General features: G+C 36.1%; 1 protein-coding gene across 3 annotated transcripts in view; it reads right to left on the minus strand.

The window, feature by feature from the left end:
- Snx25 (sorting nexin 25) overlaps window positions 1-13,149 on the minus strand; it is a 108,956-nt gene that overhangs the window by 81,554 nt on the left and 14,253 nt on the right. For all 3 annotated transcript variants that reach the window (XM_013512965.1, XM_005373470.2, XM_013512963.1), the window contains exons 3-5: window positions 11,459-11,675; window positions 4,153-4,325; window positions 2,720-2,906 (exon numbers count right to left, since the gene is read on the minus strand). In XM_013512965.1, coding sequence (XP_013368419.1) covers window positions 2,720-2,906; window positions 4,153-4,325; window positions 11,459-11,675 — 577 coding nt within the window. The remainder of the gene's footprint in view (window positions 1-2,719; window positions 2,907-4,152; window positions 4,326-11,458; window positions 11,676-13,149) is intronic.

Here is a 13,149-nt window from a genome sequence, read left to right on the forward strand (position 1 = left end):
ACAACTCAAGCTGTCCATTAACTGATGAACTGATAAAGAAAGCATGATGTATTCACCGTATTATGCAGCCAAAACCAGGAATGCAGTAGTGATACATACTATAACATGGATGAACCTTGAAAACGTGAAGCTGGGTAAAAGCATCCAGACACAAAAGGCCACATAACTGTTGACTCTGTTTGTATGAAATATCCATAATAGATAAATCATAGATAGAAAGTAGATGAGTGGTTGCCAGGGGATGGCAGAAGTTGAGAGGTAGAGAGTGACTACTAATAGGCACAGGGTTTCTTTTGAGAATAATGAAAAATTCTGGAGTTAGAGGTATTGGTTGTACAGTGTTTGACTACCCTAAAAACCAATGAAATGTACACTTTCGAATGGTGACTTTTACGTAGGTGAATTATATACTAATTTATGAAAAATCAGTATTACATAGCCTAGTAAAGTATTGCTACTGTCCCTTAAATCTCTCAATGCCCAACAAAGGCCCCACTTCCTGGGATGTCCAGCGTGCTATCCTTCCATCTTGTCCGACTAATGAGATCAAGAGGACATGACCTTTGAGCAAGATTTAAGTGCTCATGCTGTTTCGGTTTCATCACGTTTTAGTGGGGAAAGGGAAAATGTAAAATCAGAACTACTAGTGTAATCTTTGGTCACTTAAGGTGATCAATAATGTTTCTACTGGGACCAAAGCAAGTTTTTCAGTCATTCTGGGGCAACAGATGCCATAATTTCAGTGTGTAAAGGACAACTCTGGCTGAGCTACTTTTTTATCTACTGGACGATGGACTCCAGAATTCCATTAGTTCTGACCATTTGGCTAGCACATTTTCAAGATGAACTATTAATTCTTATTCATTCATCTTGTAATACAAGAAACTGTGCTTAAACACAAAATGATACACAGTGTTAAAGAATTAGCAGCTGATCATTCAAAGCAATTAGTTCTGATTTTAGACATCTTTTTTTGTGTGTGGAAGACAAAGGCTTGCTTCCAGCCAGACAGTTCAGGCTAGTCTTGAGTTTAACATAGCCCAGGCTGGCCTTGAGATCATGACAATACTCCTGCCTCAGTCTCCCAAGTGCTGGGATGATAGGCATGCACCGCCATGCCTGGCTGACATCTTTTTAATAAAACCATTAACTATGTCATTAATTATATGCAATGCTCAAATTCTTCGGTACACAAAATGTAACATTTATAAGTCTGGAAGAACAATCACTACTGATTCACTTAACTTGCCACTATTGGTTGTAAATTGTTTTCTTAAACTCACTTGAAGTTACCAAATTGTCCATGTCTGATTTACTGCAAGCTGCCTTTAAAAGAAATAAAAGGAAGCCATGGTAAGGATGACCTTTCAGTGGGTATAACAGGCAGGGCTCATGCATTAGCTCTTGGGTTCTTTATCAGCTCAAATGCTACACTTCTCAAAATAAGATTTCTGTATTCAGACATAAATAACCACAAATCCATAATAAATGACCATTTAGGCCACTTAATATTATGACCATTAAGGCCACTTAATATTATGCCATTTATTTAGTGACAGCTAAATTTTATTATCTACCTTCTCAACAGTGCAATTAGAATTAGTTTTTCCAAAGAATTAGGTTTTTCCAATAATTAGATTATAATGGATTAAAAACCCTTCAGTTGTTAGAAGTACCTGCTTAACTGCTCAAATGCCTGCCTTTGAAAAGTATTTGAAGAAGATGGTGCATTTTTAAATGCATTGTGTTGGTTTTTATTTTCTGGCCACTTAATAAATGACCATTTAGGCCACTTAATATTATGCACAGTAGGTGAAACAAAATATTCAGGTATTACATACCATAAAAAGTAAGTTGCGATTTAACTTGTAACTTATACATTTGTGGAATCCAAATTAACACATAATACTGCCATAAGAACACAGTGCCATCTACAATGTATGCTTCTTACATGGTGTATTATTCAAGTCAGAAAATTAAGTAGCATAAATCACCTTCATGGTAATCCTAGTTCAATGGTAAATGTGGAAATGGAAAGTCCTCAAACAGTACAAAGACCTAATTTTAGGTAATATTTTACTTTTGCATCAGTGACTCACCAACATTAGTAATGAAAATAAAAACTGACATCAGAATTTTCTTTCTTCCTCATGTATTATCATTTGGGAACATTAAAAGAGAAGGATAAATAGAGAGACAGACCTAGAAAATCCACAAACTGGACAATACTATATAATCATACTCTACATGCATATACTGTCAAAAGAAAAACACAACTCATCCTTAAGACATCTCAGGGAGATAAGCTTCCCTATGAAAGGCTCCTACAATACTTTAAAGTATAATTACTCAACAACAGTTCATCAAAAATCCCTTACTGCCAGACCTGAACCTCTACATTTTCTAAGAAAATAAAAACCAACACAATGCATTTAAAAATGCACCATCTTCTTCAAATACTTTTCAAAGGCAGGCATTTGAGCAGTTAAGCAGGTACTTCTAACAACTGAAGGGTTTTTAATCCATTATAATCTAATTATTGGAAAAACCTAATTCTTTGGAAAAACTAATTCTAATTGCACTGTTGAGAAGGTAGATAATAAAATTTAGCTGTCACTAAATGTTAAAATTTACGAATTTCTTTTATTTCTGCTTCTCTGAAAAAAATCTGTTATACACAGACACACACAACACACTTTACTGTGTTACAGTTATATACCTCAGTTGCTTCAAGAACTCCACATCAGAACTGCCATTGATAAGCTTGATGAACTCTTCATAAGAAGGAGCATAGGTATAGGCTCTCTTGTGTTGCTCATTCATCTGTTCTCTGTACTCCAACTGGGAAAGCAGCATTTGGTTAATGTAATCTGGATTACTCAGGAAATCCACTACTGTCTTCAAGACTGTGGGAAGGAGAAGAAAGTACAATTGAGAAAGATATTCTTCTTCAAGGGAACTATATTTCTATCACATAACTGAAATTACATCTGGGAAACATTTTTCAACTAGCCAAATGGGGGAAATTAAAAATCATTCAAATTTTTTAATGTGCACACATTTATGCATATGTGAGTGTGCATACACACCCGCCAAGGCTGCCTATGCCTCTTGAAATGTTACTATACATGGTTATGGTTAAGTGGTCATTTTAATAACTGAATGAAATGTAAAGTAATGAAAAGAAATCATCCAGAACCCAAGTTCCTAACAAAGCTATCACAACTAAGTACACTGAATTTTTCTTCTACTTCTTTTATAAGGCTTGATATGTTCTTGAAATATGCCAAAGGATGAAATCAACATTCTCCCAACTGGTCAAAGTAGACTTCAGGGAGGAAGTTGTTAAAAGGTCAGTAACACTATTATAAACCCATTCAATAACTTTGGACTGCCGGGGCTATAGCTCAGCAGCACAAGTGCCTTCCCAGCAGGTGCAAGGTCCTGAGTTCGATTCCTACTACCAAAAAAACCCAGTAAAAATCAAAGTAATATTATAAAATATCTAATTTAACCTGAACTGTTTAAATAAAGAGCATTTATTTTTTAAAAAAAAACTTCTGACTAAAAAGTTTCCCCTTTTTCTGTGGCTGGTTATATGAACTAATGGGCACAGCTGGCTAATCCTGAGATGAACAGGATATTCAGTCAGTAGCTCTCTCATTAGTTTGAGATTCTGAGCTAGAAAGTTTCTTAGTTCATCTTTTCTTCCATATTTCTTATTCTGGTTTAAGTATTTTCTAGATTTAGTTAACTTTTTCCAATATCCACATAATTTTGTGACATAGTGTTTTATATTTCAAAGGCACAGATTTATGTATAGTATTATCACTGAATTTTACAATACAGATAACCTTAATCTTACAGCACATGTGAGTACACCTTTTCAGAAATGCATCTATTACTGGTCTAGACAACTTAAACGGTCTCCCACATGAATGCTTCCTGGTAGAAAGTATAAGGTCTGGATTATGCATTGGGCAATACATTATATAAAAAATTTTGAATTTATCATAAAGTATTTTAATTTCTAAGGTACTTTATTTCCCTTATGTCCCACAGCATACAAGGGCTGCAAGGTGTTATATAAAATCTAACAACACGTTCATTTATACACTTATTGTATGAGTAATACTAATTTTATAAGCTTACCTTTTGTTGTGAGAATTTCTGCAAGCATAATACGTAAACTGAGAGACTGGATATCCTTTGAAGGGAGGAGACAAAACACCAGAACTTGAGAATACAATTGCAGGAATCTTAATTCATCTTCTGAATTCCTCAAGCATGCATGCAACACAAAAGGCCTTGGCTGTTCTTCATTCCTACAAAAATAAATCAGTAAAGAAAAGGAAAAGGAAGAAAGAAACTTCTAGAAAAAATTTAGTTATGTACCATTAGGCAAAACATATTTCAAATGCACAACACATTGGTTATAATAATTCTTTAACCTTCTCAACAATACTAATAGTCAGTAATTTTCTCAATCATAGATTAATCTGGAAAACTTATGTTAGAATAAATATAAATGTATGCCCTCTGGGGATTTCAAATGAAATCATGATAAGTACATTAAGTAGTATCAAAATTTATAGGTAACTCCAAAATCCTAGCAACAACCCAAAAAGCTATGAGTATTTCCTTAAGTAAATAAATTTTAAGTCTAGATGTCATCTTAAATGTGACTCTTCATTTCATTTAAAAAACAAAAACTAATGAAGCATAAACCAGGGTCATTAGCCACCTTTCTTGTATAGGAGATCACAGGGTAACAAATTTATTGGTCATTTCTAGTGAAGACAGGGTCTGTTACTTGATCAGAATTTGATGGCAAGCTGCCTTCTGTGAGGCTCCCAAGTTCTTTCCAACCCTGGCTGTGGACTTCCTTGTCAGCACCGACCCCGTCGCAGGACCACTAATGCAGAGGATATATGTGGAGGGGAGTAGAATGAACTCTCTATATACTTCTCTACATAATTCTTTTTCTTGACAGTAACTCAAGAAAGCTTGGGAATGTGAATTTTTCTAGCATTGTCTAAGTAAAAGGCAAAGTGTAAAAGATTCTTACAGTAACTACCACTAATGCTGAGGAAGAAGAAAAAAATGGAAGGAAACATACTAGGTGCCAAATAGGAAATGAAACAAATATGGAAATATGCATGCTGGGGCCCTTATGACCAATGTCTCTCAGGAGTTCATTGGAAACTGAAGACTGGTTTCTACAGCATATACACTAAGGAGAAAATTTCCTCTTTCTCTTCTATAACAAGCTAGAGGAATTCTACCCTAATGTGCAAAGCCAAGACACAAGAAGAGAGTTTTAAAAAATTTTATCTTAGAAAGAAAAAGAACAAAATTTCAAAGCAAGATAAGAGTAACAATGATTAATACACTGTGTATTGTTATCTTCAGTTACTCAGAGAACAAGATATAGGCATTTCATTGTTCCAACAATGTTAGCACAACCCTTTTTTTCAAGAAACTAAGAGAAATTAGTAGTATAACTACCTTAACTATAGTGTGTGTTTAAGTTTTTTTTGCTTTTCCCTCCTTTTCTCCTTTCCCAGTTTGTTTCCTTTTGAATAGTTTCTTCCCATTTCACAATATCTATTATATATTTCAGATCATATTTGCTCTTTCAGCTTCTCATATGAGGGAGACAATACAATGTTACCTGTATGAGTGAGACTTATTTCACTCATGAGTATGGTGTCTAGTTGCATCCATTTACCTATAAAAGTCTCCAGTCTCTTCTTTATGGCCAAGTAGTATTCAATTATATAAAAACACACCTTTTTTATCCATTCCTTGGTTGATGGGCATTTGGGTTGTTTTCCAGATTTAGCTATTACAAACTGTGCTGCTATAAACATGGGTACACATGTATCACTGTAGTATGATGTTTTTAATTCTTCTGGGAATAGCTGGGTCAAATGGGACCTCCAATCCTAGTTTTCTGAGGAATCTCCACACTGATTTCCACAGTGGTTTCTACACTCCAACAGTAGAAAAGGGTTCCTTTCCCCCACAGCTCCTCCAGCATTTGTTACTGGTTGATTTCTTGATGACAGTCGTTCTTCCCAGGGTGAGATGGAATCTCAATGTTGTTTTAATTTGCATCTCTCAAATGACCAGCAATGTTGAACATTTTTTCACATATTTATTTGCTGTTTGTACTTCTTCATCTGAGACATGTGTATTTGCCTCAGATGCCCATTTTTTGATGAGGTCTTTAAATTTGGGAGGTCTTTTTTTTTTTTTTTTTTTTGAGTCCTTTATATGTTCCCATAGTAATCCTTTGTTTGAGGAACAGCTGGCAAACATTTTTTCCCATATTGTGGGTTGTCTCTTCACTCTGTTGGTGGTTTCTCTTGCTGTGCAAAAGCTTTCAATAAGATGAGATCCCAGTTGCTCATTCTTTGTGATAGTTCCTCTGTGATGGGGGTTTTATTTATAAAGTCTTTGCCTACAACAAGGTCTTCAAAAGTTTTACCTGTTCTACTGTCTAGCAGATTTAATATTTCTGTTTTAATATTTAGATCTTTGATTCAGTTTGCATTTAGTTAAGGGTACGGTGAAAGATATGGGTCCAATTTTAATCTCTGGCATGTGCAGAGCCAGTTTTTCCAGCACCATTTGTTAAAGAGGCTATCTTTATTCCAGTGAATGTGTCTGGCACCTTTGTCAAAGATTAAGGTGGTTGAGTATGTCTGGCATTGTTGTGAAACGAGATTTTTAAAAGCAAAGTTTTATCCATACACTGATGTACTCTGACTTTTTAGAAAAGCACCTTCAATTAATTGAAATTTTAGCCATGCTGCCACATAGTTGATATTACAGTATAGTAAGCTTAAGACAGTACTGCCTTGTCATGACAAGCCCTTTTAAAAGTAATTTTTTGCTTTAAAATACTGTATATATTTTGTTAATATTTATTGGCAGAGGTTGGCCAAAACAAAATTCACTTTAATGAGAGAAGCTTCTTTAAATAATATCAAAACATCTCTTAAAAGTGCACACTGTCCTTGTCCATATCAGGTAAAAAAAAAGAGGTCTCATTCTCAGAATGCCACAAATTTCTCTCCCTACTAGAGCTGAGCTAGGAAAAAAATTTCTGAATGAGTCAAAGGCCAGAGGGTGGGCCAAACCATCTTAATCTATGCAAAAACTTCACTGGAAGACTTCTCTAAACTATCTGCAAACTCTGAGCAGGACATTCCAGTGAAGCCCTCTGAAGTGAACATCAAGTGTAGCTTCAGAAGCAAAGAGAGGATTATGAAGCAGTGGCTACTTGGGTCAGGAAATGACTAGCTAGCCTTCTGCTGGGTTGTAGCATCTTTCTGTCAGTATGGATCGATAGTGATCACTGTTCATTGCAATTCCTTCTATTTATTTATTGTTGTATTGGGGCTTGAACTCAAGGCCCTCCCTACTAATTACCTCTGAGTTCTCATTTCTTGAATGATCAAAAGGATTATAACCTTTTTAAATTAAATGACTGATTGACTGATTGACTGTGCTACTGGAAATTGAACCCAGGGTCTTCACACTGAGCTACACATCCCCAGCCTCCCCTTTCCTTTCATTTTTTATTTTGAGACAGGGCATCACTAAGTTGTTAATTAGTCCCAAACAGGGCTCACACATGCAATCCTCCTGCTTCAGCCTCTCAGAGTACTGGGATTCGAGGCATTTGCCATTATGCCTGGCTCCTTGTATAAACTCTATATTACAATATTACTTTATCCTCCCACCAACATCAACAAGTAGATATCACCACCACCATTTTATGGGCAAGAAAATTAAGATCTGTGTGGTTAAGTGAATAAAGTCAGGGGTGATCAATTGCCAGGCGTAGTGGCACACACCTGTAATCCCAGCACCCGGGAGGCTGAGGCAGGAGGATTTTGTGAGTTCGAGACCAGCCTAGGCTACCAAGTGCACTCAAGGCCAGCCTGAACTGCATAGTGAGACCCTGTCTCAAAAAGGAGGGGGGTGGGGAAAGGAGGTGATAAATGGTGGAAATAACTCTAAAGTTCCATTCTGGTGCTCAGGTTGCCTCTTTAAACTATGTCATAGCCAAAGATTACAAAGCAAAAAGGTCAGAGATAAAGAAGAACAATGTGAATAAAAGCTTTTTTGCTTAACATCCTAGTATTCAACTGGCCCATAACACAGACAATAAAGAGACCATGAAATAAAAGATGCTATTGAATTAACACATAAAAAAAATCATTTTTAAACTTTTCTGAAACAAGACAGATGGGACAAAACAAGCAAGAATTAAATGTGACTTGGATTGGCTAAGAGCAGCAACAGAATGCCAGGCTGGAAATAAACACAGGCTGACCGGAAAGCTGCCCCCAAACACGTGTCTAACAGTCAACCAGAGGATGTGTTGTCTTCATTAATGTAATTTGTTACTCTTTTGTCTAATAGTAGCCAATTCAGCTGGGTGCTGCATAGGCTACTCTTATGGTTTGTGTCTAGATGTCCCCCTCAAAGCCTCATGTAGTCATGGGTGGGCTTCTAGAGTTTCTGATTGTTCCGTGGCCCAATGCTGGGATTATGGGTTTGAGTGCTACACCCATCCTGGGGCAAGTAGCCTGCATACAAGGTAAAGGAGGGAAAGAGACTTGTTCCTGCTCCTCTCTTTTTGCTCTTGTTGCTTTTGTTGTCTTCAGCCACCATGAATTCTTGCTCCTCTCGCCATGCCACCCTACCTTAGGACCAGCTGATTATGGACTGAAACCTTCACATACTGTGAGCTAAATAAACCTTTCCCTCTTTAATTTTGGGCACTGGGTATTTTGTCTCAGCAACAAGAGAAAAGTAACTAACAAAGCTACCAAAGTCATTTTATAGCCAAAGGAGGTCTGCATTAAGGTGAAGATTTCCAGGATAAGAGCACTGGTTACATGGGAAAGGCACATACACATACAACCGTCAAACACAGACTCACGGAGAATTCACTGTGTGAATGACGTAAGATGACAGAAATATCAGCTTTCCAAAACATGAACACCTATATGCAAAATGTCACTGGTACTTTTTTCAATTATCTGTAACTCTGGAGGGCAGTGGTAGTTTTTTTTTCCTTATTTTGGTCTTCATTCTTAATCTTTTATCATCAATTAGAGCTTCTAAGAATAGCATAGGTAACAGTAAAATCTACCCCTGGCCTAAGAAAATAAGAAGCCCAAAGAGATAGAGCTTCTAATATGGAATCAGTTCTCTTTCTATTATTCTGATGCTTTATTTGTAATGATTTTTATACTGTCCTCAAAAGCGGTAATTTCTCAAAATATATTCTCACGTTGAAATGAGATGATCATAAAAACACTAAACTTCTGTAAGCATTTGCTCTTCTCCTAAATTCTGTATTCTCTTGGATCAAATTTTAAAACTTCTTTCTTTCTGTAGTACTGAGGACTGAATGCAGGGTCTTTGCAGTGAGTCTTTATCTTTTATTTTGAGACAGAATCTCTTTAAGCCAATAAATTGCCCAGGTTGGGCTCAAACTGCCTCAGCCTCACAGAGTGCTGGGATTATAAGTGTACATCACATCTAGCTTTTTAAATAATTTAAAATGAATTTCTGCTGAATTCAAACAACTCTTTGATAGTATCTGTTGGGGAGAACCATGGAACACTTTAGTGAATACCACAGCAAATCAGCAGGTGCTCCACAGGACTAATGAATACTTCAAAAGGAGAAGCAGAAGCTGTTGAAGTCTAGGGAGGTAACCCAAGAGCCATGTTTCTCTCACTTTTCTTATTAATTTACACTTTCATCCCTTACTGAAAGTTACTTTCTCTATAAGCAACAGTTTTCAAAAGAGCAGCATAGAAATTCCTACACGTTGCCAAGGTATTCCAGCAGGTCCCTGAGGTCAAAACTATCTTCATGGTAACATAAATATTGTCATTTGTCCTTTTCACTTGCACTCTCAGACGTAGAGTGGAGTTTTCTGGAGGTTACATGACGTGTGAAGACATTACCACTATTAGCAAATGGGAAATGTACTTTGTACTCTTGTACTTGGAAAACGTCTTGGTTTTAATACCTAGTATGATAAATATTGATAGATGTGACGCGTGCTGCTAGTAAATGTTTACTAACTGGCTCTACAGTAATACAGGACTTTCACATGTTGGGTCATGACAAGAAGTAACACAACAGAATTAAAATGGTTTTAAAAACCATTTTTAAAATGTTACAGAATAAAAAACACCCACGTTGTCACAGGATATTTAGCATACAGCTTCATGAAAGTGGGCCACAATTTAAAATGTATTTCTCACTGTGTGTTAGTGTAAAACAAAGTTTGTGATACATAAAGGACAGCAAACTGGCAAACAGCGGGCATGTAATGGCACTGGATTTTGACTCCACCAACCTCAGGCCAGTAGATTTTAGGTGAAAAGACACCTCACAATAGGGGCAATACAACAGAATGGAGACCTGCTGTACAACCACATTTAGCAACCAACTCCCATGCAAGAGCAGCATTAGAGACTATTTTCTAATAAAGTCACATAGCAGAGCTTCTGAAAAGAGAATATAGGTTATCATCAGCCCAGGAGGATGTTAATGCTGATAGTATAAATACTTCATCTCTTTGCTAAAAGTGAGAATAGGCTTTATTAATTAGAGACGGTCCCATTCCTATTTCAAGTACATATCCAAAGAGACAAAAGGCTACTCATTTCAAAAAAACTACTTTTTATGTACAAGTTGTAAGTGCTATAATACGTTATCCTTTCACTTATTCAAGAGTAGGATACATGAAAAAGATCCTACCAGAAAACCAAAAAAATTAGAACTTGTTGTGAACACAGAAATGGCTTTGTTGAATTATTCTTTCAAAGATAGTTTCTCACCTAAAAGGCACAAACAGACCTTTTCAATGTAATGATACAAAGGTCTAACAAGCCTATACATTAACAATTTTCACAGTGAAACAAATTCTCTCATTAGAGACCATAAGCTCCAATGTTAAGTTTCTTTAAAAATCAGTTTTCAGGACATTCTAAAGCAACTGAACTCTTAGCACATGAAATCACAAAAGAAACATGAAACCATTAATTTTTCTAAAATTTGTAAATTGATTGGCACCAATGGTATTACAAAATACTATTCTGAACTTTTACAATCTCTATGTAACAAAACTACTAATAAGTTCATCATGATGCTGGCTCAGTACAATTTATCTCACCGTTAAAGTTATTTATTAAATTAAATACATGTGTAAAGTGGTTTTCTATTAGAAAGTTACCCCCAAAAATCTCCTCTATGAGAACACTAACTACTCTGCCCCCAAATGTTTACATTTTCAAGTCAAATGTGAACAAAAGGCAGAAAATATCCCACAGTACTGTCTTGACTTTGATCCCGTACTCAGTAAAACCACTTTAAAGTGAAGAGGAGAGAGGGCTACTTATGTTATAACAGTTACCTGGGGTTAGCAGCTTTCAGGTCACAGAAATGAGTAAGTAAAGCCCTTACAACCTCATTGCACACAACTTTAACCACATCCACATGACTCATTCTGTGGTGAAGCTGCTTGACAATTTCCCAAAAGTCTTCCAAGAGCAGATGGTAAAGCTGTCCCTCATCTCTGCTGAGGTTTCCATACCAGGAGAGAATGTAATCTCTGTAACTGTAGTCGAACACTATAGGAAAAAATAAAGCAATGAGTAAGTCCATATGAAAGAAATACACAACAAGATAGCCTTTTTATTGCAAACTGGCTGCTGACTGTTTAATATTGTTTAAAATATAAAGGAGTAAAACATGTAACTCAAAAGAAAAGTGATCTTTCTTAAATCTTTTAAAATGAAAGATTCTAACTAGAATGTTTGACCATATAGCCTGGATTTGCCTAAAAATCTAAGTTTTAAATATTTGATATTAGAGCCAATCTAATTTTTTGTAAAGTGTACAGTGGTACTTCAGTTCACAAATTTGATCCTTTCCACAATTTTGGTTGCAACCAAGTTGAGTAAGAACCAATCAAATTCAATGGTTACAATGTTGACCTTATGGGGAAATTTGATTGGGTTCTCACCCAGCTTGATTTGCCATCAAAACTGTGGACAGAACTGTTTGTGAACTGAGGTACCACTATGTCTTACACCATGCACGACAACCCATTTTCCCCTAGCCTGTGGTATTGTGCCAAACTTCTCAACCGTCATGGGACAAGGTCATGCCTTCTCCAATGAGGCATGAATCTCAGCCTGGGCTGAAGTACACTTCTTCCAAGTTTATTCAGTCCTGAGATATAACTTAAATTTCACTGCTCAAAAACACACATAGAAAGAGCTGGGGATTTAGCTCAGTGGCACAGCGCCTGCCTGGCAAGCGCAAGGTTGTGAGTTCGATTCCCAGTACCAGGAAAAAAAAAAAAAAAAACCACACAGAGCATCAAGAATTTTGTTCACATTTTATGCCTATATCTTGTACTCTGAACAACTATTATAAACATAACAATATGCAATGTATTAATTATTGTTACTCTACTAGCCTGTTTTGAAAGTGTTTTATTATTTTGTACTCTTCTCTTTAAAATAAACAAAGAATTTTGTTCACATACACAAAGGTTTATATAAATTCTCAAAGTGACCATGGGCTTCAGTTATAAGGTATCTAAGCTAATTGTGCCTTCTAGCTGATAATAATTTCAAAGAGGGAAAAAAATACTACCTCAATCTTTAACCATTCATTAAATAAATTTACACAGAACTTGTAGTACATAAGGTAGAATCAATTACACATCACTAACTAGTGAACATGAGAGGCAAAACAACAACAAACCATCTCTTCAAATTCTTAAGTTATTTTATTCTTTCAAATACTAATTTGAATAAATAGCTGTTTTCTAGACTTTTGCAAAAAGTAGCCATATCTCATCCCTAATAGGACTACTCTGTCAAGAAGAAAGCAGAAACAGTTTCTGACCCAGATATAAACAATTATGGCACAACCACGAATGAGCCAAACCTATAATTTCATTTATCAACAACAAACAAATAAACCGTCGTTTCTACACAGTAAGTGGATTTTATTCCTTCAAGAAATTTATACTCAAAGAAATGAAATAACTTGTTGAAAGAGGTGGCACAGCCACGGCTCCCGCCTACCAGT

Source organism: Chinchilla lanigera, unplaced genomic scaffold (genome assembly GCF_000276665.1).
Source record: "Chinchilla lanigera isolate Chin_1 unplaced genomic scaffold, ChiLan1.0 scaffold00002, whole genome shotgun sequence".
Lineage (NCBI taxonomy): Eukaryota > Metazoa > Chordata > Mammalia > Rodentia > Chinchillidae > Chinchilla > Chinchilla lanigera.